The sequence below is a fragment of the Anomalospiza imberbis genome, chromosome 18, assembly GCF_031753505.1.
Source record: "Anomalospiza imberbis isolate Cuckoo-Finch-1a 21T00152 chromosome 18, ASM3175350v1, whole genome shotgun sequence".
NCBI lineage: Eukaryota > Metazoa > Chordata > Aves > Passeriformes > Viduidae > Anomalospiza > Anomalospiza imberbis.
In genome coordinates, this window is record NC_089698.1 from 7,289,557 (window position 1) to 7,316,021 (window position 26,465).

At 40.2% G+C, this 26,465-nt stretch overlaps 3 protein-coding genes across 4 annotated transcripts in view; 1 reads left to right on the forward strand and 2 right to left on the reverse strand.

The window, feature by feature from the left end:
* RANBP1 (RAN binding protein 1) overlaps nt 1–26,465 on the reverse strand; it is a 214,404-nt gene that overhangs the window by 45,100 nt on the left and 142,839 nt on the right. The window lies entirely within an intron of this gene.
* On the reverse strand, nt 1,032–24,127 carry TANGO2 (transport and golgi organization 2 homolog). Of its 2 annotated transcripts, none has more exons than XM_068208786.1 (9): nt 23,989–24,127; nt 18,727–18,848; nt 14,675–14,763; nt 14,355–14,474; nt 13,252–13,366; nt 6,368–6,438; nt 4,875–5,028; nt 3,050–3,154; nt 1,032–1,290 (listed from the first exon to the last, which is right to left on the reverse strand). In XM_068208786.1, the coding sequence occupies exons 2-9, from the start codon at nt 18,780–18,782 to the stop codon at nt 1,170–1,172; spliced, it is 831 nt and encodes a 276-aa protein (XP_068064887.1). In that variant the 5' UTR covers nt 18,783–18,848; nt 23,989–24,127; the 3' UTR covers nt 1,032–1,169. The 2 variants fall into 2 exon arrangements, with proteins under 2 accessions (XP_068064887.1, XP_068064888.1); XM_068208787.1 differs by lacking the exon at nt 23,989–24,127 and adding an exon at nt 23,639–23,767.
* On the forward strand, nt 23,899–25,047 carry LOC137485025 (skin secretory protein xP2-like). The gene has a single exon (XM_068209254.1). It carries the CDS (start codon nt 23,899–23,901, stop codon nt 25,045–25,047), a length of 1,149 nt encoding a protein of 382 aa, XP_068065355.1.

A 26,465-nucleotide genomic window follows, 5' to 3' on the forward strand; every position in this document is an offset into this window, starting at 1 on the left:
AAAACAGAACACCACTAGAAGCAAAAATAGCTTGGGGTTTTCAAATATCCTGTTATTAGCTAGAATCTTCCATTACCTACACTGGCACTGAATAATTGAAAAAAGCATGCATTTAAATAGCTTTTTAATTCCCAGGTGTTAGAACATAGGAAGTACCTCTTAATATTCAACTTTTTCAGCAATATAAGACTGCAACAGTGTCACCTTATAACACATAGCTATTTCTACTAATAATCCATGAGATGGAATCCACTCCAGGCTGTAACACATTCTACCAACAAAGAAATTAATCCAAAATTTTATATGTACAAAACAGCTGATACATGAAAACCTCATCTTCAGCTTCTGTTTGCAAACAGGTACCTATTCCTTACCTGCTTGCTGGGGAAGAAAATAACAAAACCAATACTGCTAATTAGACTATCAGGGAACAGGATGTCACAGCACAAATATTTTTATTCAGGTCAAAGATACGCAAGTCTGCTCCCATGGTTCTTTCAGTAAAATTTAACTGAGACTGAACTAAATTCCCTACCTTGATTCTCAGATCAAGTTTTAGAAGTAAGATCTATTGCTATACTATCTATAGAAAAACAAATGTGAAGAATACCCCCTCCCTCTCTGCTCTCCCCAGGCAGAACATTGCACCATGGCACTGAGAAGCTTAAATTAGACTAAAGCACTTAATACTACCAGGATAACATACATTCATTTAATGCACATTGGCATCAGCTGTACAACCTTAACAGTGTATGTTGAAGATAAAGCAAAGCTTGGTAAAACCTTCATATAGAACAATAAAAGCAGCAAGTATTTCCCCACCATTTGAACTAAAACCGAGTTTAAGTTCTACTTATAAGATCTTTAAAAACATCCACATCTACAAAAAAGCGGTGACTTTGTCTTGGACAAAGATGGCCTTGCCCTGAAAGCAGGGTGGTATTAAATAAAATATTTCTGATTATAAGTTGTTACTTCATGTAAAAAAAAGCATCTTCATCTGGTTGTCTCCAAAGCATTTGTAATTTGATAGGGCATGCTACCAGTTTATTTAAACTTTTGCTTTCCTTGCTATTTTTAGTTTGTGGAGGCTGGCACAAAACATTAACTAGAGCTTAATGGCTTGTTGTCTCATTGCTATTATTACAAACCATTCATGTGGAAAGTTGTTAACTGTGCAGTTTGAATTCATAGGTGCTTGTTTGCCACTGGTTGACATCAGCATTGATCATGTTGCGCTCGGTGAAAGTAACACATCCCTCGGAATCGATGAGCACCACCGTGTTCGTCCTGCAACAGCGCAACGGCACAAGGTCACACCTGGGCTCCAGCACAGAAACTCCCAGGCTGCCACCCCTCAATCCAAAATGTTTTAACTCTTTTTTTTTTTTTTCTTTTCCTGAGCACATCATCAACACATGAGCAGGGCAGAAATCATCCTGACACTGACAAGTTCAAATGGGCATTTTCAGTCTGTCACACCACTGCTTTGATTCCCTGCTGCACTTGCAGCAGCTGACACACAAACCTGCTCATTGCAGAGAGTATAGTGAAAGCTTAAACTTAGTGCAAAGTGCTCCATTCAGAAAGAAGTAGCATAAAACTAAGTTTTTCTTCACACCCTACATGTACCCATAAGGATTAGTGATATCAATAGTACTCTCTTGATTCCTTTCTTTCAAACCAATTGTATATTATTGTGTTAATTATTATCACAGGACATTGATATATGATCAAGAACAAGGTGTCTCTCTAGGAACCTTCCAAAGAGGAAATTTGTTTTCATGAAAAGCAGATGCCAGTTGTACATCTATTCCACTTTGCCTTGGCTAAGCTGTTATTTCTCCATGGACACTGCAGTACCCTTCCACAAAGGGATGACTGACAGTAGGAATTTTGCACCATCTTGATCTGGTGGCCTTTCCCAAGTCACTCCACAGTTGTTCAGTCATAAAAAAAAAAACAACACTTAATTGCTTCATAAGAAAGTGAGGCCCAGTTAACAACCTCTATTCACTAAGCCCTGTTGCTAAGGGAAAAGTAAGTGTGAGCATACAATTATAGCAGTAGGGAGACTTGAAATGTGTGCTAATTCACCAGTAGAAGGTCAGTATTTCTACCAAGTTATCCCTGTTTCCTTTGAAACTCCAGTCTGTGAAGAAAGGGGAGCAAGGTGCTTTGTTACCATGTTAAGTCTTCGTTATCCTATATTTAAAATGTTCTTTTAATATATTTAAAGAAACCACTGTAAATACTGAGTATCTCTCTCAGAATACCAACTTAAAATGCCTACAGCAGTAAGCACTCTGCTTATCACTCCCATTTCTACAGAGGAAATACTATGACTGACCATTCCACAGACCAATCTGACAAAATTACTGGCAGACTTTTAGAGCAGCAATTCCCTACCACCAGCAGCAGGGTTCACCAGCAATTTTGTCCCATTGAAGTTTAAATGAAGATTTGCATTGCATTATTCTATTCTTCTTGCAGCTTTGGTGGAACAGTCAGAGCAGAGAGTGAGAATACCTCAGTAAAAACAGCAGTATGAGTTAGGGGAGAAGTGGAAATACAGGTTCTTCTGAACAAGAGCAATAGGTTCTTAATGTATGAAAATGGCAGATGCATTTTATGATGCACTGTCTAAGGAAAACTCTGATTTAGCAATGCAGATGACACAATTCCTGCTCGTGGAGGAAGGAGAATTGTGTTCTGCAGTATCTCTGGTAAGATCGAAGTTAGATGTGCTCAGATCTGCTGTTACACTGGGGAAGCAGGAGAACTGTATTATCTCATCTGGGACAAGTTAAAGCTGTGCCATGCTCTCCATCAAAGATGAACCACAGTGTGAGCTTCAAATGCTCTTCAGCAGCAGATCCCAGACACCCAAATACTGACCAAGCAAATACATTACTGCATTATGCCAGATAATTATCTGAAAAAAAATTTAAAGCAGTCACTATAGAATTTAGTCTTACAATAGCACAATTTTGATTTGAGATGTGCTTTGATGCAGTACACATCTATTTATGGCTATGAATTTTTTTACCTTGTTCCGTAACCTGGGCAACGAACACATAAAGCTGCATACTTGTTCAGTATGGGACGGATGTAGTCCTTCCCTTGGTCTTCAATTGCAGGGTCTGGTAATTGACTGGAAAAAAGTAGGAAAGTAGTTAAAAAAACCCCAAAAACTCCAATATTAACACATTCATCCATTTTGATCTGGAAGGAGTTCCAGGACATCCCTGAGATCACAGTCAAAGGCAGGGCTGAAGCAGAAGAGAGGGGGTAAAAGACAAAAACCCATCAGGAAAGAATGGAATTCTGTGATTAAACCAACCACTGTACCCACTAAATTCCTGTAATATGCACACACAAAGAGATCATAAAGTAATATGAAAAAGGATATTTTGAGAAAGTTCAAAGCTAGTGCATATCCACATGTTCATATTTATTATGAAAAGATTATTTCATCTTGAAGTGTGATTCAGAAAGATTACAGGCTTAGTTTTAAATATTGCTTTTTGTAAGTAAATATTTTCCTTTTATAGTCAGGTGGTTTCAGATGAGATCAAATGGAATTACTGAACATTAAGGGAAGATCATTTGATTATACTGTATGTTATACCTTTGTCTTTTTACTAGTAAAAAGTATAAAATCTAACAAATTTTAAAAAATCTCTTGATGTGATAGCAGATGAAAAAAAGCTATTAAGACAGCTTAGCAGACTCCCCAATTAGTATTCATTGCTCAGATGTCTGAGTTCTTATACAAAACTTTATTTTGAACCACTGAAAAATGCCATATTCATGAATGCTGGCATTAAAATTTGCTGTTAAGTTTGGAAAATTGAATCTATATACCAGAAACAGCTTTGCTTCAACTCTAATCACTTCCCAGACAGATAAAAGTCAAGGTAAACATGAAAGTTACCAGACAGTGAGCAATGATATGAATTTAGACCACAGCACCTCCTGTACCCTACTCCATGTCTGCACACTGAAGTGGTATCAACTGCCTTTCCTGCTGAACATCCAGCTGATGGGCTCAGGTCCACTGTGCCATCAATTTTGAGTGCAGGAAACTTCCTTACATCTCAAACTCATCTCTTGGGGACTACCTTGACTGAAACTTCCTTGACTGGAACTTCCTTGACTGAATTGTACACACACTTATCTCCTTCCCTCACTTAGCCTGAAACAACTGCACTTTTGAGGAAGGCAGCTCTTTGTACTTTGAAGTGTTGCTTTTCCACCCTCTGCCTACACTCCGAGTAGCAATACAGCACAGCAAAACCTACTAACACAGACCTGCTCACCACCTGTAGGGGTGCTGAGGCCCTGGCACAGGTTACTCAGAGAAGCTGCGGGTGCCCATCCCTGGAAGTGTTCAAGGCCAGGTTGGATAGGTCTCTGAGCAACCTGTGCTAGTGGACAGTGTCCCTGTCCATGACACAGGTTGGCACCAGAGGATCTTTAAGGTCTCTTCCCATCTAAATCATTTTATGATCTATGTAAATAAGTGCTTTTTTTAAGTGCAGTAACCAAACCTATGTGAGCCTTCAAAATCTCACAGCAAGCAGCTTGCACATGCCTAGCCATGCACTCATTGCCCTTATTAAGAGAAGTGCAATCTTAAAAAAAAAAGGACACAGAGAAACCAGTGCACAGCTGATGAGGTCTAAAACTGCAGTAGCTTTAATTGTATCTCCTTCTTAAAAATCAATACTGTTGAAAGTCAGGCTCTGTGAGAACACTACTTTCAATTAATATGAAGGAAAAGTGCTTTTTTCTTTCAAAACAGTTTCTATATGCATTTTTTAAAATGGGTCATACTGTATTTGAGTAAATTCCAGCTATCATGTTCTTACGGCTCTTGATTATTCATCACTGTAAGAAGCTCCTTCACCAAGTCTTCTTTGGTAAGGTCTTGACTTCTCTTGACCACTTCTGTGAAAAGCTGCTTCCCATACTGAAGTTTCTTCCAGGGTGTATCCAACAAAGAATTACTCAATCCATATATTCCTACACACATACACACACAAAAAAGCCCAATTTAATTGGAAAGTGCATTCTGGTGATTTCAGTTGTCATTACAGATTTTAAAAGATTTTAATGAAGTCTAAGTGGCTCCCCAGCTAACCTTTACCTTCAGGTGTGCCATAAACACACAAGCCCCATTACTGAACAGGAGAATACAGCAGGCTCCCATCTGATGCTGGGCTGTGCTTAAGCATTGCCCTCATGCTAATGCTCAGCACTTGGTTTTAGTTGGACTCTTAACTTGTATCTACAGCAGTTAGTTTAAATTTCTGGTTTGCTAAACCATGAAGGCACAACAGAATTTTATAATTTCTGCAATCTATCTAGTCTTGTCCAGTGTAAGGATAATAATCCTAAGTTATCTTTGCCCCTGATTTTACTCTTGAAAAACACTGCAAAGCAAGATTGGATGACAAGAAGGACCTTTCTCTTTAGAGACACCCTCTAACCACAAGCCAGACAAGAGACACTACCAAATATCCTCTCCTCCTAAAGGCAGCCATGTACACATGTCTGTTGTCTAAGCACAGAGACCAGAACCATCTTTGGTACAGTCTGCAGATACCTAGAATTTGTGACTCCGTTTCTCACTGTAACATGGCCAGATTTAAAATTTTTAAAAAGTCTATATTAAAACCTGTTTTATGTTTGTAGCTGTACAAAATCTAACAGTTGTTTCCAAGAATTTATGCTGTAATTGCTACAATAACAATTTGCTTACTGGCAGCCACATTCTGACCATTAAACTAAGCTGGCTAAGTAAGGCTCTGCCATCAACTGTTACCAACCAGTTACACTGCTCAGAGCCTTCCATGTGTCCTGGTTCCATTTAAACTGCCTTTCTGATGATGACTTCTGGAGCACTGTTCTCTGTAGCTAGCTAGCAAAGAACTAGATTTGAAATATTTTTGAACTGGTTCACCTAATAAGATAGATTTTATTTTTTTTAAAGCCAACTTTGTCCCTGGGGGAGCATTGCCACACTGTGACCTTCAAACTGCTGGGTAAGGGGAGTTAGGGTCAGACCCTTTGAAAATTGTTTGTCTCAAGACAGATTCTGTCCTTCTGCCATAGTTACCTAAGCAGTATTCCACTAATTGCACTGCAGGTGGGTACACTGACATTGATAGAAACTTTTAATGAACTATTTATTCTTTACTGAAAGTTACTAAGAAAAACTTATATGAATTCAAGGACATTTAGTATTATTTTCTTTTAAAGAATGCAAAGAAAAAGACAATGCTCAAGTAGCTAAATTACTAGAACAATACACAGCTACATAAGAAAAAGTAATATTCAGACCTTTCTGAAGAAAACCTACCAGCATTTAGGAAAACAGGTTCTGGTTCTCCTCTGTTTCCATAGTAGCAAATTACATCTCCTTTGGTGGTACTGAAAAATATAAATACAAATTTCTCCTTGAAAAGCCATCAGCTTCTATATTTGATTATGCTTTAATTTCATGCAATCTTTGAGCACATTAAGATGCTTCTCCCACTGTTACTCCTATGATACCAGACATTGATGTGTTTTATTACTTTCCTCCTCTCAAAACACTGCACCATTATCAGGAAGTAGCATTATCATTTTTAAACATAACTGCAATAAAATTCACTAAAACCTCATGGTTTTACTGCATGGAAGTAGCAAGGCTTAGTGACAAAAACCTGGTTTTGATTAACTGGAGATCCAGTTGCTTGGGAGAAGGGAGCATGTGAAAACAAAGGAACTGTCCATCACAGCAAGTACCCTTTTCCCCATCCCTTCTTTTGAATCCTTCTTGCATTCTAAGCCACTGACTGCTGTGGGCCACTTTAGATGGCAGAAGTGCATTTCAGGCTCACTTCCAGCAATGCTGCAGGGCAGAGCTGGGTCCTTTGTGCATTTCTTGGCTGTTTTCAGATCACTGTAGTCACTGAATCTCTCTCTAATTGGAGGCACTGGCTGCAGCACTCGCTCTCTCCTGTGCACAGAGTACAGGGAGGGTCTTGCACAAGGTTCAGAGACAGCTTCCAACATTGCAAACAACTCTGACAGAGATGGTATCAGCATATCCAAACAGCAGAGACCTACATAGTCACACCGATATGGACAACAGAAAACACCAAACCAACTGATAAGGGAAAAAAGAGAAAGAAAGTCATCAATAAGCCTTGTGTGTCCTGTGGGAAATGGATTGCCATTAGATGGCTCACTCTCAACATCCCTCACTCAGCTGACATGGAATAGTGATTCCTCAGATCACTTCCACTTGGTGGGCTTTGGCATTTTTTTTTAATTTGCCAGAATACAGCAATGAGATTTAATTCTGTATTTTCCCCCAGTGATTTATGTACTCACAGTTACCAACAAACACATTCTGATCATAGTTCAGTTTTTAATTTGTCTCCCAAGCTCCAGCTCCTTAGACAGCAGATAGAGTTTCCAAATTGGAAAAAAAGAAAAACAATGAAACAAAAAACAAAAACAAACATAAAAACCCAAACACAAGACTTGCACTTAAGACTGAATTTGGATTAAGTAGCATAAAGCATAGTACAGAAGAGAAGCTATTTCCAACTCCTCATTTTTTCCCTAAGACAAAAAGGAGTATCTCTGATGCAAATCAGAGTATATAGAATGCAATCTCATTAATGATGTACTGGAACTTAAATTGCTCTGCATAACTTAGCATCCGCTACTCAAACCTTAATAACAAGCAAAACAGTCTTGATTTAGCTGTTTATATTCTTCTTGAAAAGCCATTATGAAAGACATTCTACAGTGTCCTTTGCAAGACAGCCAAATGAAGAAGGAAATATTAACTTATTAATTATAGAAGTCAGAGGAGTCAAGAAGAGGAATATGAAAAAAGTCCACATAAAGCAAAAATAGAAGTGCCTGTCTCTGTGCACTACTCTTCCTCCTCCCGAACCCATAAGAGCTTTCTGATACCACACAGAAAGATTATCAAGTTTTTCAGCAGAGGCAGAAGACAGCAATCATAGCAAACATATTGTGTACACTATTTTTATTGTTAAATATCTTATAAGACATAACATCAGTTATGATAACATCAGTTACTCAATTCGCAATTTATCAACTGTTAAAAGAAATGTGTAGTATTTCTGAACTTTCCTCTAGTAGCTTAAAAGACACTTATTTTCCTTACCTTTTTCTTCTCATCCTTAAGATCCTTGTTCAGATTTATTTATGCTGATGTCAAGACTTACTGACCACCTGAACTCTCCACAGACAACAGCCCACCTTAGGTTTCTGAAGTTAAGACATCAGAAATCACACACACTATTGTATTGGCGCATTAACTACTCTCTTTTCAAATACCTGCTGTAGAAGGTCTGTGAAAAGATCAGAGCAATTGTTATAACCTGAAGTCTCACAAGAAAATGTTAGATGGAAAGGTGGACAAATGGCCCAAGCAAGCCCTGGAAGACAGCTGTAAGACAAGGCCTGTCACAGATGAGACTGCACGGTGAGTAAGCTGGCACTGCTGACTTCCCTTAGAATGGCTTTTTACGTGAAAGAATATAATCCTCTAGCATCTCTTTCAAGATTTGTGTCACTGACAAATTCAGTAACAAGATCCCCTGGAGTTTATCAAGAAGATGGGGAATACATACAAACTGCAGGGTCACTAATTCAGGACATCCGTATTTTATGGCATGCACACTCCCCCAGATGAGTGTTTTCACTTACATCCGCTGCAGCACTGCTGCTGCCTTCTGTCAGAGGAAGACTAAAGCCTCCCAAGAGACTTCTGAAATGGGGATACTTTCAAAATTTAGTTCACTGTGCCAGTCAGCTACTCTTTTTATCATTTGGCTCTGCCTATTCCCTTCCCACTGTTTACAGGTACTCAGTACTGAACATCAAAGCAGAAGCCAAGATGAAAAAAAAATCACTGTAAGCTCAATCGCAGCAATAGCCTCAAAACCCTGGCCTGTACTCAAGATTCTCTTCCCTCCCAGCCTTACAGGTATAGATACCAATTTCACTGCAGAAGTAATAAAGGCGTAATTAAAGTGATGACAATAGGACCCAACAGACATATTTTTAAATCCCAGCCATAGCTGACAGCAGAAAGAAACTAAAATTATGCTCTTAGATACATCATTCTGTCAAAGAAATGTAAGCAATAATAAATGCTCTAGGAAATATTCTAGGCAGCACAAATATCAGTAGCAATAGAAGCTTCACAGCAACATGAAAGCGATACAAAGTTTGCCACAATCACTTCTTAATGCTGATGAAACATCAGCAATGTCCTTCTGCACTCCTGCCCTGCTTCAGTTTCAAGGTGGCTCCAAGTCATGTCCAACAAAAACTCAGAATGAAAGAAGAAGGAAAAAAGGAGTGAGGCAGTAAAACTGCACAGAGTGGTTATCACCAAGTGATCACTCCCCTGAGCACTGAGCTCTACTCTGCTACCGACAAGGACATTGGATTGTTTTAAGAATAATCTGTGCATGTATTTTTTGTGCAAGGACAAAAGATGAAACTGGTAGCAACACTGAAATGCTATACAATAGTTTCCAATAAGTAGTATGGTTCACAGATTAATTTTCTTTTCTTCAGTTCATGAGCTAATCGGATAACTCTGTTCTGAAGCTAAAAATAAACAAGCAAACACCACCAACTATAAAGCCCAAACATGTACCACCTACCGTCAAATAAAACAATGAAAAGAATTCTGCCAGATACTCACAGCATACAAAGTCTGCCTTAAAACAGACTCTGATTTTGTTGTTAGAGTCTAAACATTTCTTTGGCACTGTCCTAGTATTTTGGGCCAGGCAGAAGCTCACAGCAGAGGAAAGAGATAAAAGAAGTTTTTCAGAAGCATTTTTCTTTCTTTTGACATTGGACTGTCCATCCATCCACTGGAAGTGACTGAAAATCTAAGCAGAAATAACCTCATTTTCATAAGGGAGCCACAAGAATCAAGACAGGTATACTCTGCAAAAGGTGATACTGAATTAAGACAATGCATGAGAAGAAAAAGGAATGAGCTTACAGAGCAATCCCAGGGACTTGACCATCCATGTTCTTTTCACACCAGCACTCTGACCCTATCTCACTTTGAAAAGGCACCTAAATCCAGTCTCTGGAGAGCAATCAAATCCTTCCCACCCAGCCAGGTCACGGTAACCATGCTGAATGAGAGCCTGCAGGTGATGGTATAGTTCAGTACATTTTCCCTGCAGGGACTGAAAACTGGCTATGACAGAGGAGAGCAGACAAGCTCACCCAAAAGGCAATTTTCTGCAATCCCCGCCAGCTGACTTGTTTGTGAGGCACAATTTATCTATTCATCATGGAGAAAGTGATTCACTCCTGTTACACAGGGATCTTATTGCACATAAACTATATAGGTTCTAGCTGACAGCCTGTCAGAGACTACACTTGCTCGGTGGGTGACAAGAAGCTGCCAATTTGTCCTTCAGGGCAGTCTGTATTACACACTTGGCAGTAAGGAACACAAGTGAGATGCTGCCACAACAGCCTTGACACAAGTTTGAGGTACCCATGAAAACCTAAGTAGGTGTAGCAGTAGATTTGTTGAACACAGGTTTTCCCCAGGACAGAAATGCTGCCCTGATCATCAACAAAAGCAGCTCACTGCCTTCAGGTATTATCACAAATGCAGAAAGAAGGAAAACCCCTTTGAATATTGAACAGGTATTTACTTTACAGAACAGTCCAGCCTCTGATAACCTTGTTCCTTTCTAATCAGACCTACAGATAGTCAAAATGAGAGGAGTGGAAAGACTGCCTTCCTGGAAGCCAATTTTGCAGCTGCACAAGATTCCAAACAGACACTGTTTGCCACATGCTATAATTCAACATAAAAGTATGTTTAGCATAACTGAATAAATATTCATGACTCTCATACTCAGCAGGTACACCAAAGATGATAAACTGAAAAATCAGAAAAATAAAAGTACTAAGTAATTTCGTTAAAACAACAAATCAATAGTGTTTAAACTGATATAAAAAGATGTCACAGAGTAAAGAGATTATTACACTGAAAGTGTCAAAACCCATGCATATTAAAAATAAGAGTCACACCAAGCTGTGGAAATAAACAATGAGATTTCACAACCTGTACAGTTTTTCCTCCTCCCCTTCTTGTAGTACTGCACCTGTCATCTAGCATACTGTCATCATAGTCATATCGAGAGAAGATAAAATTTCTTTTTCTGAAATGTGTACCTGAAGATTCAAACATTGTACATCTCTCTAAATATGCTGCTTACATTCAGCAGAAACATGTGCTCAGGTACACCCCTTTCCACCAGTGCTTCATTTACACTTTCAATCTGAGTTTCCCCTCCATTTCACACACTCTAACACAGCCAATCACTATTTGTTACACAATGGAAGAACACATTAAAAATAGTCCTCAATCTTTGTTTTGAACACTAATGTGGCCCAACAAAATAGCATCAACTACAACACCATTTTCTATTTACACAGAGAAGTATCTCCCTTTTATATACCACATTTCTCTTTGGAGTAATTCTAATTTCCTAAAATGACAAGTTTACAAATATTATTGAAATTGCTCTGCATCATTAGCTTGCCAAGAATTTCATTTCATCAGAGTATCCAAGGCGAAGGACATGTCAAAACGGAGAAGTTAATCAACACACACAGCTTTCAGAGTGATACTCAACAAGGAATTATGACCTGTATCACCACTGAAAGACTATTCAATTGAGCATACAACTCTCTATCAGCCCAGCATGAATGAATAAACAAACAAACCCAACACAGGAATGATTGCCTTAAATAAAATCAATCAAACCTACTTTGATATCATCATACTAGCAGCCATTATGATTATTCTCTTTTCCTGCATTAAAAGGAAGAAACTCAAACTTACTGCTTGCTAGGTCACACCTTGAGTATGATGCTTGCTTGACAACACCTATTTCTTCTATTGCCTTTTTAGGGAAAGATAGCCTTCCAATTTATTCAATCTAGCCAGGCAGCAACATACAGCAGAAAGCTCAAAAAGTCTAATTCTCTGACCATGGTAAAAATTCATTTATGCAACTGAAAAATTTTGGGAAGTCTCTAGTGAGAATATGAACTTCATAAAGTAGAGTGTAAAAAGACCAAAAAGCATCAAACCCTCCAACTGCCTGGCCATCTTCTGGGTTGAATTTCTGGAAACATAACCTATATATTTATTTCTAAGCAGGCACACCAAGCAGAAATACACTCATGGTATCTTCACAGAACCGACTGGTAAGTCTGAGCCATCACCTGAAGGTGGTCTAATACAGAAAGTGAAAAATGTAAATACAAGGTCAGTTAGTGAGAGGGTGCTAGAAATTATTTCCACTGAAAACAGTAAACACTCTGGCCTTCTGCTTTAAGTGTATTCCCAGAAGCATGCAGAAAAGCTGAGTGCACCATCAGGTTGTCTAATAAAATTAATGCTTCTGCACCAAGTGTGCCAAAGCAGCAGTGTGCTCCTGGCAGTTTAGATGTGCTCCCAGTCATGCAGTGTGCATCCAGCTGGGAACTGACACAGGCCTGGAGGTGCCTTAGCCATGGATTTCCATTCTTCTTCATCAGGCAGAATGCAAAGGCAAAGTAGCAGATGTACTTGTGCACAGACACATGCACAAGCAGTAGAAAGGATTGTGCTAATCTCACTGATTATAATCAAGTATCCAACATCCTTTCTCGGCTACAGAAAGTTTAAGTTAATGTTTACTTGTCTTGTGCTGATTTTTAATGTTTCATGAAAGATTAATGACACAGACACTCTGACAGGAATAATAGCTTGAAAGCTTTCAGCTGTTCTAATCCTGCTGCAGCACGTCAACTCTCAGAGAAAAAAAGGTGTCTGAGAAATTATGAGCCAAGGTTTTGTCTTCTCAAAATACAAACCCCAGAGCCTCCAGGGTAAAGTCTGGCTACAGCCTATCAGGGAGTTGCAAGAAGTTTTTTGGGAAGCAATGGTTAGAATACAAGATAGCCCTCCAGTGTTTGAAAGATAACCAATAACAAAGGAAAGGAAGACTACAATAAAATTAGGGCCTTGCATGCCAATTAGCAAAAAACAGGAGCTCTAACTTTAGTTTGTGAGAGGCTTTGTGTTGTTACACTTCGGTGCTCTGACTTGTACGTACAGCATTGTTATTATCTTTCTCCCTCTGACATTTGAACTGTGATATTTTATAGACTTACTTCAAGTCAGCTGCTAATAAATTAAATCCATTGTAAAGATGTCCCTCTACTGAAACTTTCTTCAAGTAAGAGTAGCAGTCCAGATCTGCAGTCAAGAAGTTTGTTACAAGAGCACCTAAGAAAGAGAAGTACATAGAGCAACTTGTATGTGTGCTCACTATTCTGACAGGCCTGGTAAAATAAACAGAAAGATAAAGATTCCTGTTGCAAACAGGCTGTAACAGTGGAAGAAAACCCCAAACCACAAAATCAACCTAAATAATAAACCATCCTTTATAAGTCCTACATCACTGTTCACATTAAGAGCCTGACTTTTACTCTGAAGAACTCAGTCAAAAGCTCTTGGTCAAAAATTCTAAGAATTCACATTTACTAACTATTCTGGACTGGATGCATCTTTCTGCTCCCCCCACCTTACAAATTCTTTCTTGTCTTGCTTCACTTCCCTGATATATGACCCTAGAATTACATACAAATGACATGGTTCACTTGTGTCTCTGTATAACATGTTTTGTCACTGCAATATATTCCCAATCCAGTACCATATGACAAACACATCTATTTTTACTTTTTAAAACCCCACAGATGTGCTGTTTTGAGCATCCCCTTTGAAAGAGGGTTTATTCTATTATTTCTCCTCCTCTGACTTATCAATGGGGAAGAAGAATCTTTTAGGCTACCTCCAGCATAATCCAAGTTGCATTCCCTGACAAAGGTGTTTGAATATGAATATACACTTTAAGACGTCTACTATAGTGTAAAACTAGCTCAATGCTTGGTTAATTTTTCTGCCTGTTAATTAGAATTACTTTCCAGAGGAGATGGTGCTGCTGCATAGATTGTATGAATGTGACTTCAGGCTCTAGGCACCACATCTTGTTTTACTTATGCCTGCTCGATCAAGAAATCATTATCCAAGTCAAGTTCCTCACATATGTACTCAAACTCATCAGTTAAAAAATTTTGTTTACAGCACATAAACATTCTTTTTGTCCATAAAGCTGTGTTAAGAAAATTAATATTGTAATCATCATTATTTTATTGGAACATCAGGGCTCGTTTGTCTACTTCCTTTTTTGTTTTTTATTTCAACTCCTCCATACCTCTTCCTTTTGCATTTTTATCAATCTTTGGCTGCATGTAGTTTGTCAGGGCTGCCATCTTGCCTTTCTTACTGATTCCCAGCCATGTCCCTCCTTCTTTTCCCTCCTCCATATCCAGACCTAATGGAATAAGTAAGAGTTAGGTTATTAAGTACATGAAAAAATGTTTCAAATTTACAACATGTTTTCCTTAGATATATAAGGAAGAAGAAAATTTCTTATTAGAAAGGCAACACTATCACCCTAATAATGAAAAAAAACAGGCCATGATTCCCTTATAAATCATATAGAAACTACTCAAAACAGCAAGACATACATACCACTAAGGATCTCATTGCTGCTGTCCCAAAACTCGGCTGATTTGGATGGTCTGTGGTAAAATTCATCCCTATTAGCTGCTAGAATAAGCCTGTAGAACACAAGAGGAAAAAAGACACTATTACTTACAAATTGGAACTTCACAGTACAGGCAAGGAGCAGAATCCAATTTTTTCCAGAGCATTAACTCATTTCAAGCATGAAACTATTCTTTATCTCCCATCTCACCTTTATCACTCAGTGTAAAGTTCAACTGACATCTGACAGTAGCCTTCTCTCTCACTGTCCTGAGACACTCAGCAAGTCCATCTTGGTGAGTGAATGAGGCAACTGGTGTTTTCAAAAAACAATTCTTACAATAGAAGACACTGAATTAAGATTGCATAAACAACCTTAAGATTCCTCAGCACAAAGTTACAGCTAAATGAAAGAAAATTATTATTACTTTGAAATTATATTTCAAATTTGAAATTATAATTTCAAGTATTTTGAAATTATTTTTAAGTGTTTTTCATTGGTAGAACATCCTCACCTGAGGAGCGGGTACTGCATTTGGCTGATCCAAGTAAAGGTAAAAGACAACTGTGAACCAGGCAAGCCCTGTGTGGAGGCTCAGGGCAGCAGGTGACTGCAGACAGACCTGCACAGCTCCAGTGCAGCTCCCAAAGTCCTGCTCATTAGTACCCACAACATGACTTGCCTTTATTTCAACTGTGAGACAGTGAACGTTCCCCCTTCTCTCCAGTTATGGTGCTTCATTTAATTTTAATGAAATGCTATCTTTCAAAAACCTGCAGATTTTCTTAACCAGTTTTCCATAAGCTCAGTTATCTTCTTCACTGTCAGTTCCTCTTACCAGCTGCATCTCAATTACAGCTGCACAGCAGAAGACAAGTTTGCTACTGGAAACTGAAGAGAGACCATACAAATTTAATTCTAATTTTTAGCCACAACACACGAGAATCAATTCCAATGACATCTCATTACTTTGTTTGGCATTCAGATGTACTTACATTTTCTGCAGTTTTCTGAACTTTCCTGCAAATTCATCTCTTCCCTAATACAGTATTTTAAAAGAGGACTGCAAGGTACAAGTTGCACTTTAGAAATACTACAGAAAAAGAATCATAATCAACCATAGAGAAACTAGAAAAACCTGACACTTCAATGGCATCCTTTCTGTGAGGTAAGTGCTTAGTATTTTGCCCAACAAAGATAACATCTGTTGGAAAGAAAACTGTATGTACTTTTTTATCATTCCAATGTAAATATAATATTGTTCCTTTCAAACTTACATAATTTCTCCTCTTCTAGCTGATTTTAGTCTTTGAGCTATAGGCTTTCTGCTGGTTTACTATATTTCTGTCATCTTACTTCAATATGCTCCATTAACAGGATGCAGCCTCCTTTCACAGATTTTTATTTAAATGAGTATCTCCACTGTTAAAAAATAGTTTGCCTGAAGTGCACTTCTTATCTCTTGAAGCTTCAATTATACTTTGCCTTCAATAATTCTTGACATGAAACTACATCGTTTCTATTACACGAAACTTCGTTACTATTTGTTTATAGTATCTAACTACTAAAAATAAGCAAAGTCTTTTTTGTGTGACTGAATATTCCCCATCTCAAGTTTAACGCAGACCTCTAAATTTAGCACGAGCCTAGTATACAAAAGCATAATAATAAGCACATATTTATTTTGTCATTTATGAAACATAATTATAGTGAAAAGGAGCAATATTAAGTGACCCCCATCTTCTAATAAATTGCAAAAAGCCTATTCAGCTATTTTTATAGCTGAAATAATTCGACTGTATTAGGGTTTACATATTAAGATTTATTTTAATATTGAGAGAAATGAAAACATGAGAAATCATTCCATTAAAGTGATTTCCTACAATGCAATTCAGCTCCAGAAAAGAGCCTGTGATTATAGCTTTGAAGCTTGAAACATTAATTTATTTGTAAGATGCACACAGTACTATTCAGAAAGATGTAAAGGCAGCATATTACCTCTGACAATAATAATGGACTACAGTAAAGTGCTTGTTACACTGCACTAAACTTTACCACAAATAGGCCCCAGGAGGGAAAACAGAACCAGTTGTAAACATACCGGCAGATGGATCTGTTAGTGTGTCACAAGGGCGACTCTTTGCTTAATTAGGTGCTCAAGAAAATTGACCAATATATTGCTCTAGAAGCCAGAGTCTACCTGGATGGAAAATTCTCCCAAGTGTTACAGAGAACATGTTTTAGCTTGGCCATTTTCTCCTAGCCAGTAAACTCAGTCAATGACAAGCTGTTTGTCTTTCCAACTTTGAATGCCTATTACTGACACTTTCTTTCAGTTAGAAGTGCAAAGCAGAGAACAGTAAGGAAAGTTTAATTGCCTGCTTCGTGATGGACAAAGAGATTAGTGACTGCAGGTACAGGAATCCTCTTTTGGTTGGGAAAACTGTTCCAAGACCTCACCATGAAATAAACAGAGCTACAGCACAGTGATGCTTGAACTGTCAAGAAAAATCACCCTTAGCAAGAACTTGTAGAGAGATGGCTCACTTGGTCCAATGGCTATAACACTGCTTGGAATTAAGAGGGCTGGTGTTAAAGGAAAAAAAGGACTAAAGCTATGTATCTGCTGTTAAAAGCTGACACCAAGAACACTGTGGCCTGGCATTTATCACCCTAACAGGTAGCTCAGAGTGATTTACCTCAGGTATAGAGCAGGGCACTGCTTAACAAAAGATATAGAGAAAGTTAAATACAATTACATACTCCTGAATTTAGGCCAAACATCTCAAAAGCACTGTCCTATTCTGATAATGACAGCAAGTTGTTTTCTGATATAAATTAATAATTTCAATCTTAATGCAATTTTTTTATAGCAAGCAAACTACGCTAAGTTCTACATTTAAATATTGATCATAGCAGAAAGTTCACTTGGCAAGCAACTGCAGTTTACATCCAAAGGATTTTCCCAAGAGGCATAAAATTGATGAATCTGTCTTTTGCTAACTACCAACACAAAGAAAGTCAGACCAAATAAATGGATATATTAATTCAGCACCAGTCACATCAGAAACAAAATCCCTTTTTAGTCAAGCTCCAGACGCAGAGAGGAATGCACTCTGGACAGTTGAGATTTCCATTCTCGTTTCCTCTCTTTCTATAGAATGGCATCCGCTTCTTAATACAAGAGGACAAGAAAACAAGTCAGTGAAAGGCACAGTGATTTACTCAGCAGACTGACTGATGGTTTCTGGATGAATACCAATACTTGTACCCTACAAGGTAATATGGAACCTATAGAGTATATATAAACACAGCAATAAACCTTCCTAGTCTGTTTACGGCCTGAAGTGCTTGCTGTCTTTTTATTACATGCTCAGTGTACTCAAAGATACTGATGTTGGATATGAAATTTAAAAAGGACAGGCTACAATGAGGGAGAATGTTTAATACTTTGGAAACTCATTGTATGACATTGAGACATTCTTATAAACTGACCTAGAAGCCTGCAAGCTTATTTTTTCTTTAGTTTTTGGCTAAAGATTTCATACACATGACTTAGTTTACTGCCCACAGTTTTAATTGCAAGCAGATTTTGGGGAGGGGAAAGGCTAGGACACTTCTTAGAAGTTCCTGGGTTGCAAACTGGAAGCCTTAAATCTATCTACCACACTGAAAGCAGGAGACAGCTACAACTGTGATGCCCAACAAACAAGATTCCCCTTAGTTTAAATAATAGAGTAGAAGGCAGGACTTCCAAACACTGGAGTACAATATTTAAAGGACTTACATAGCACGAGAGATCACCAGCAAAAGGTCCATGATTACAAAGGCCAAGACTTCAGATATAGTCTAAAACCAAAGGATTCTAAAAAGGCTACAGTAACTCCTCCAATGGGGAAAGCCATGAAGTTAAACACTACAAAAGCACATTTGAACACATAATACTGATTTGAGTTTGTAATTCACGCACTGGCTACAAAAAGGAATTGTGTAAAACATTACAGAAGCAAGCCTGTTTTAACTACAACCATCTTACCTGTATGCATTTTTTGAAACTGGCCGTGGGTCAAATTTGAATAGAAGGATGCACATTGAAGAACTGATGTATAAATCTTGTTTCTTCCACAAAGGCTCAATGCAAGGTCATTCTGTAATAGCCTAAAATGGTAATAAAGATTATCTATTACACTGCAAATTATAAAAAGAGAAACTTGCTGCTGTGCTGGAGCTTAAGGATTGCAATGTACTGACTAATAGCTCACCATACAAATACTTAAATAAAATACAAATACCAAAACACAGTAGTTCTAAAGAATGATTTACTAACCAAATTCTTACAGTAGTTCTTTCAAAGTTATGCCTGGCTAGTTCAGATTTTTAGGGAAAAAACCTGCATCAGGAAAATATTGACAAAGTCTAGAGTGCTAGCAATACATGAAAAAAACACTGTCATGCAATTTTCTGCTCATTACCAAAAAGCACCTTTATTTTTCCCCCTCTCTTAAGGAAGGCAAAATGCTTCTTTTAGAAGAAAAGGGAAAATAAGACTCAAACTGTTGAAGAAGACAGAAAAAGCCTCATTAAAGACACTCACAGACCTGCAAATAAAGTATAACTTAAGCCAAGCTACTATCAAGGTACAGGAGAAATTATTATTGTTTTCATTGGGTAAAAGGTCTGGTACAAAAAGAAATACAATGGACATTTTGTGTCCAGAGTTTACATTTTGATGAGGAGTTTCCAGCACTTGTGCTATATTTAAAATTCTGGCCATGCAGATGGAATGACAAATGGGCTTTCCATTTCAAAGCAACAAAACAGCTTTCAAATACTTTGTGTTGTCCAATTAGCATTTTCTAGTAATAAAACTGCAGTCTGATCTTTACTTTTTGTGGCTGCTCAAACAATTATCAGAATGCCACCATCCAATGTTGCCACACACAACCATTTTTTATTGTTACTGAGAACTTTTGCCATGCAAGGACTTTCAAGGTAAGTCAAGGGGAGAGGGAGGCAGAATTCAACACCACAACTCTAAGGCCATCTGAGCCACCCAATGACTGAAAAAACATCTGCATAAAACCCAGGATTTTTAACCGTACTTTCAAGACATGTAGAAAGCATCTTTCTTGCTCTTTGATTGCTACATTATTTGTCATAAGAGATATCAGGAAATGGATCATCTTGACTACATTCACATTACCAAAAACAGAGCTGCAAGTGCAGCATTTATACTGATTTTTTCTCAAATTAACAGCTTGCCCCTAGCTGCTGGCTCCTCTTACGTCACAGTTCAGCACTAAAACCAGCCTGCTGTTGTCATAGCACAAGTTCAGTCTTGCAACCCAACATCCTGCAAAGGGACTCTTCTGCTGCAGGACATGAAATAACTCAGTAAGAGGTGCAACACTTCTGACATGCTTGACAAGAAAATTAGTGCAAAGGAGCGTGTGTGTCTGTATATATATAAATATGCCTCAAAGTATTTTAAATTCTGTTCGCTGACAAAAGGAATTTCCCTCCCAAGTTGACTCAATCTTGTGAGCTAAGAGCAGCAATAGCAGAGCTATCCAACTTTTGTGTTTAACAGGTTGCACAATAACATACTGTTGGCTTTCTTTGCCTCTATCAAGTCAATCCCAAAATAACTGCCTTAGAAATTCATCATAAAATTAAGATGTAGCCTTGAATTTTGGATAACTGATTGACAAGCCAGGTCTTTAAAAAAACCCACAGCCAGCTTCATAGAAAAAATCTAACCACTTCTGAGAAGGTGTTATGCCCCTTCTCAGACTTTATTGCTGAATTTTCAGTTGACTGCAATCATACTGAACTTGAACTGCCAGTACTGGAAGACTTGGATCTTCTACACACAGACTATTTCAGAAACAACACTCACAGCTCAGAAGAAATCACCTTCAAATCTACGGGTTTAGAGGTTCCCATCTACAGCACTACTGTGAGTATGGCAGGGAATCCTAAACACTTTTTTTTTTTTTTTGGCAAAGTGCAAAGAAGCTCCGTTGGTGAAAGCAGGGATATAAAATACAATTTTAATGACAGCTGTCACTGAGTACTCTTGCTGACTATGGAGATATGGCTGCTAGGTGCCTTGCCAGATAATTAAATGGATTACTTGATAGAAAACTGTTTGCAATTAATCACTCATAAGACCACTATTTTAATAAACTGGTTTCAGGTTCCATTAGCTGATTTATTGGGTTCCCTTCAAATAATCAAGTAGGTCCAGCTGTTCATGCAAAGTTACTGGCCAGCATAAAGATGAAACAAAACCTGCCAGTCAGAAAACAGCGGCAAAATAAGTTTGCAATACTCATCACAAGTATCTAGAAGGACAAATATTTTGAACAATTCAGTACCTTTCTAGAATCCCCAGTCATTATTATTAGGTACTACTGCTATGACAGAATGCTTTTTGTCATCCCATCAACCTTGCTTGATGTTATTACAGTTCTTTAAGTTACATTTATGCTTTTATTAACCCCAAATATCAAACCAGCCTTTTTTATCTCAGGCTCCACCTGCCAGCCTTGAGACAAGCATAATTTTATTTTCTTTTAGACAGAAGTGTTTAAGGCAGATAAAACAGAGCTACCCCTTAAAATAGCAGCAACACTTAACTGGCAAAGGAGGCAAGCAATGTATTTTGGTACCTTCTTTGATTAAAGCTGCATTGCACTTGAAACACCTGTTGTGGATATTACCCTTAAATTCTTAAACAGAAGCACACTGTAAGTCAGACTCAATTTTGGATATTCTGAAATTTACAATAATTAACAAAACACTAAGAGGAAAAAAAAAACCTGAAGGGCTGTCATAGATACTGTAAGTACATAAACATTCAATAAAAGTCTTTATGCAGGTGCCATTCTCTCGAGCCCATACTCACATAAAAGCTGCTGCTGCAACCACGGGGATGAGAGGAGCACATTGCACAGAGCTGGAGCTGCAAAGCACGTGTACTCAACTCAGCCTCCTCCTCACACAACTGAGTCCCCACAGACCAAGGAGAGGAGAAGGTGAAAAAGTTTAGGCCAGCACTGACTTCCACTTGCAACTTGATCCTACAGCAAGTCCAAAGCTAGATCAAAAGCTGATTTTCAAACTCCATTTCTGCAGAAAATGTGTCTTCAGAACCATCCTTAGAGATGCAGAAGGTGCCATAGTTTAAAGAGCTCAAATAGAAAAGGCAAAGTGTTGTGGTACAGCACTTGCTTTCTGATTTTCTTTTTGAGGAGAATACAAGCCAGAATATACACACTATGCAACATGGCAAGGTCTGCAGAAAGGGGGGAGAAATCCTGTGCTCTAGGATGGAGACAGTGCAGACTGCTCTCTGGATAATGAGCTTTTATAAACTCTAATTTGCTTATTCCTAGTCAACAAGACAACAGTAACCAAGGATGACATGATAGCAACAATCTCCTATTTCTGTAATGTTTCTAGTTTGCTGCCCAACTGATGCCTAATACACACAAACCAGCTTGACAAGAACCACAAACATCCTGTAATTAAGCGTTCTGCTCCAAATGGCACCGCTAATTTGGAAATGACATTAAAGTAACTAACATTCTTGTTCTGTGCTACAGTACTCTGTTAGACAGCACAGTGTGTTGTTTTGCTCATTTGAAGGATCAGTTAAAAGTCTGAGTGGATACACGCCAGTATAAGGTAGCATTTAGAGGGACTTTCAGGAGACATAAACATGATAGATTGTGTATGTTCTTTCCATAGGGTTCTACCATGATTTGGTTGATTAGAAGCAATCAGTTCACAACTTGGCATAAAACTATTTTGCCCTTAAGAATTCCCAGTAGCAGGCTTTGAAAAAGGAAGCCATTTGTTATGTATTTCGCATTCACAAATGAAGCATCATAAATAACATCTGTCAGTTACCACAGTGATCTCAACTGCTTCTCAACTCATCCAAAACTATTGTTTAAGTGCAGTCTGAAACACAGCTATAAAACATTATTCACTGGAATCTGCTAATTCTATGTACTACAACAATAACATGTGTTCAGCAGAGTACAGAACTATTTCACTGTCTCTTCTGAGTATGGCCAAATGAAACTGAGCCCTACAGTCCTCAAATACCCATAGAAGTGCCATAAAAGTTGATGTATTTTCTTGCACTACTGAAATGAAGTTTTTAATAGTAAACTTTAAAATCATCAAACATAAGACATGCTTGATTAGTTCTTAAAAGTAATCTATTTTTCTCCCTCAGAGAAAAGTGTCTCCTGGCTGCATTTTTAAAGCATTTTACTGTTTCATTTTTGCACTTCCCTTGCGTACCACATGCTCCACTGCAGCAGTACTATATAACTACAGATGAAATGGAATAGATGGATCTATAATTTGAAGACTTCCAGGTTGTTCCCTGTGAAGAGCATTTGTAAGTTACCCAGGCTTTGTAACCCTACCAAGGTGAGGAGTCAGTCTTCCCTGCAAGAGACAGCAATGCCAAAGTACAAACTTAAGAAACAAAGAAAGTAACATGTAAGGTGAATGGCACTCCCAAATTTAACAGGCTAATTTTATTTTCAGCTGCTTGATTTCTGTCTGGCATGTTACTTAATTAGGTCCACTGTACAGCTCCCATGAGAAACAAATGCCAGTAAACATAACCTTTCACCACATCATGTTTTAGAAATACTTACAAGAATTGAGTAAAACAGCCTTTGCCCCAGTTAATTAAGACCATGATCAGCAACGGATCTGCAGACTCAGAGCCTTTTGCAGGGCTTGTTCCTTAGATAAAAGCTGTATTTTTAGCTTGTACAGTTCTTAGATTTTCTTCAGGGAAGAACCACCCAAGACATTAGTAGTTTTCACTATCTAACTGTGACTGTTTCTTGACCTCAAAGGGTCGCTAGATATTAAAACTTAATTTAAAAATTACTTTACTACTCTTGTACACTTACAATTACTCCTGTACGTGACGCAAGTACCAACCAGCCACCGTCCAGGCAGGAATGAAATGCCATCGCATAACCAAGGAAAACAGGTGCGAACCGACACCTGAAAATATCCCCCGAGGTGCTGCTGGATAAATTTAGGATAAAAACCTTAAGCAAATGGCGCTCAGGAGCAGCACCTTCCTTGGCGGGGAGGGCCGGGGCTGTGGCGGTGGCCAGGAACAGCCACACAGCCCCCGAACCAGGAGCCCGACAGCTCCAGGAGGATGCTGGCAGCTGAGGCGGCCCCGGGCTGTGTCCGAGCCAGCCCCGCAGGCACGGTGACCCCCGGCCCCTTACTCCCCTCCCTCACTCACCCACGGCCGCCGCACCGCCCGTCCCCCGCGCGTCCCCCGCGCCGCTTCCGGAGGGCGGCCGGGCCGACCAGCGCCGCCCCTCCGGGGGCCGGGCCCGGCTCCTCCTCCCGCCGGCGCTGCCGGCCCCCGCACCTGCCCGTGCCCGGGGACCGGGGCCCGCCGGCACCCACACCTGCCCGTGCCCGGGGACCGGGGCCCGCCGGCACCCACACCTGCCCCGTGCCCGGGGACCGGGGCCCGCCGGCACCCACACCTGCCCCGTGCCCGGGGACCGGGGCCCGCCGGCACCCGCACCTGCCCCGTGCCCGGGGACCGGGGCCCGCCGGCACCCGCACCTGCCCTGTGCCCGGGGACCGGGGCCCGCCGGCACCCGCACCTGCCCTGTGCCCGGGGCCCGCCGGCACCCACACCTGCCCCGTGCCCGGGGACCGGGGCCCGCCGGCACCGACACCTGCCCCGTGCCCGGGGACCGGGGCCCGCCGGCACCCACACCTGCCCTGTGCCCGGGGACCGGGGCCCGCCGGCACCCACACCTGCCCGGGGACCGGGGACCGGGGCCCGCCGGCACCCACACCTGCCCGTGCCCGGGGACCGCCGGCACCCACACCTGCCCGTGCCCGGGGACCGCCGGCACCCACACCTGCCCGTGCCCGGGGACCGCCGGCACCCACACCTGCCCGTGCCCGGGGACCGCCGGCACCCACACCTGCCCGTGCCCGGGGACCGCCGGCACCCACACCTGCCCTGTGCCCGGGGACCGCCGGCACCCACACCTGCCCGTGCCCGGGGACCGGGGCCCGCCGGCACCCACACCTGCCCGGGGACCGGGGCCTGCCGGCACCCACACCTGCCCCGTGCCCGGGGCCGCCGGCACCGACACCTGCCCTGTGCCCTGGCCCGGGGCCGGGACCCGCGGGCCCTGCACCTCGGCGGGCTGTGTGCGAGCGGCCGGTGCGACACCGCCCGGCATCCCCCAGAGCATTGGGAAGTCATCTCACAGCGCTTGAGCTGCTTCTTGGCTGCCTCAGCCTGCTACCAGAGTATCTGGTTTCAAGCTGAGACGAGAAATTCAGGTAGTAGAAAAATGTTTTTCACTGTTAGGGTGGTCAGGCACTGGAACAGAGCTGCCATCCTTGGAGGTGTTTAAATCTGGTAATGTGGTTTAGTGGTTTATAGACGTTACAGTGGTTAATGAGGTTGGACTTCATGATCTTAAAGGTCTCTCCTCACCTTGCTGATGCTATGGAGGTGTGAAATAAAAACATTCTATGCCTGATCTGAGCTTCACAGTGCTCATATCTCTGAGCACAAATGGCCCAGGCTGCTGACAATCTTAGTGGGTTTGGATGCAGGTCCTGACCCCTCAGAACAAGGCCCTGTGTGGGATGCTGCTCCCCGACCACCTTCAGCAGAGACTCTGCTTCCAGGAAGGCCCCAAAGTCACTGAGCCCTGAGCTTGCAATGGGATGAATTCCAGCCAGAACAGCTTTCCTGAGGATTGAGGAAAACACAAGTGACAACATCAAATTTGCTTTCAGTTATTAGCACAGCATGATCAGAACTGATAACCAAACATTTAGTAATTTTACCTAGATCTGCAGATTTGGTTTAGGACTGGATCTGTGTCACCTTTTTGTCCTACTGAAATATTATTATTTCATTTTTCAAACAAAATCTCAAACTTTATTTCTGACTTTTTTTTTTTTTTCATGGGTGGCAATAGAGGGCTTCAGCGAAGCCTGAAAATTACAAAATGTTTTATAGTGAAGCCTGTAAGGAAACACCATAAAAGCCTGGAGGGTTCTTCCAGGTTCTAACACTGATAAACACAATACACACAAGATGTGAAACAGTAATTAAAAGAATTCCCAGGGGTATATGGATGTGTTAGGTGGCTTGTCAGGCAAAACCTTTTATCCTGGATAGAGAAAACCTGAAGTCAATTGTCAGGTTAACACTGCTCTGGCATATGACATTGAGCAAGTTCACCTCAATGCTTTCCTTCTCCATCATCAACAATGGGATGATCACATTGACCTTTGCAAGGTCTCTTGAGATCTACTGATGAAAATTACTGGGTGAGTCTATGATCATCATTCTTTGTACTACTGCTTCTGAAACACAATAATAGATTGCAGTTATTACGTTGAGAGATATAAACCTAGAATGTATTAATGTTTTCAGGTACAGAGTTGTTATTTAAAGCAGTTATCTGGTGACTAAATAGACAAATTATACAAATCTCTGTTACATTGAAATTTGGTAAAATGCATGCACATTAAATGTAATGTATTGTTCTTTTTGGCACTCTGTTTGAGTCCTAAAGTATAGATTCATCACTGTGACCAAAGATTGTTTAGCTTCTATGCTCGAGTCTCATTTAAAATCTGCAGAAGGCAATCTGCATACCTTCAACAGCAGTCACATCTATGGGAATAAGGGAGTATCCATAGGCTTAAAACGGAATTGTGTTTTTT

Excerpts from the sequence above, each read along its gene's own strand:
- TANGO2 (XM_068208786.1), bottom strand. The coding sequence starts at position 18,782 with ATGTGCATCCTTCTATTCAAATTTGACCCACGGCCAGTTTCAAAAAAT. Across the intron at positions 6,439-13,251 it reads TTATTAGCAGCTGACTTGAA|TACCACCAAAGGAGATGTAA; the intron begins GTAAGTCTATAA and ends TATATTTTTCAG. Across the intron at positions 5,029-6,367 it reads ACCTGTTTTCCTAAATGCTG|GAATATATGGATTGAGTAAT; the intron begins GTAGGTTTTCTT and ends GTATGTGTGTAG.
- LOC137485025 (XM_068209254.1), top strand. The coding sequence starts at position 23,899 with ATGCTGGCAGCTGAGGCGGCCCCGGGCTGTGTCCGAGCCAGCCCCGCA.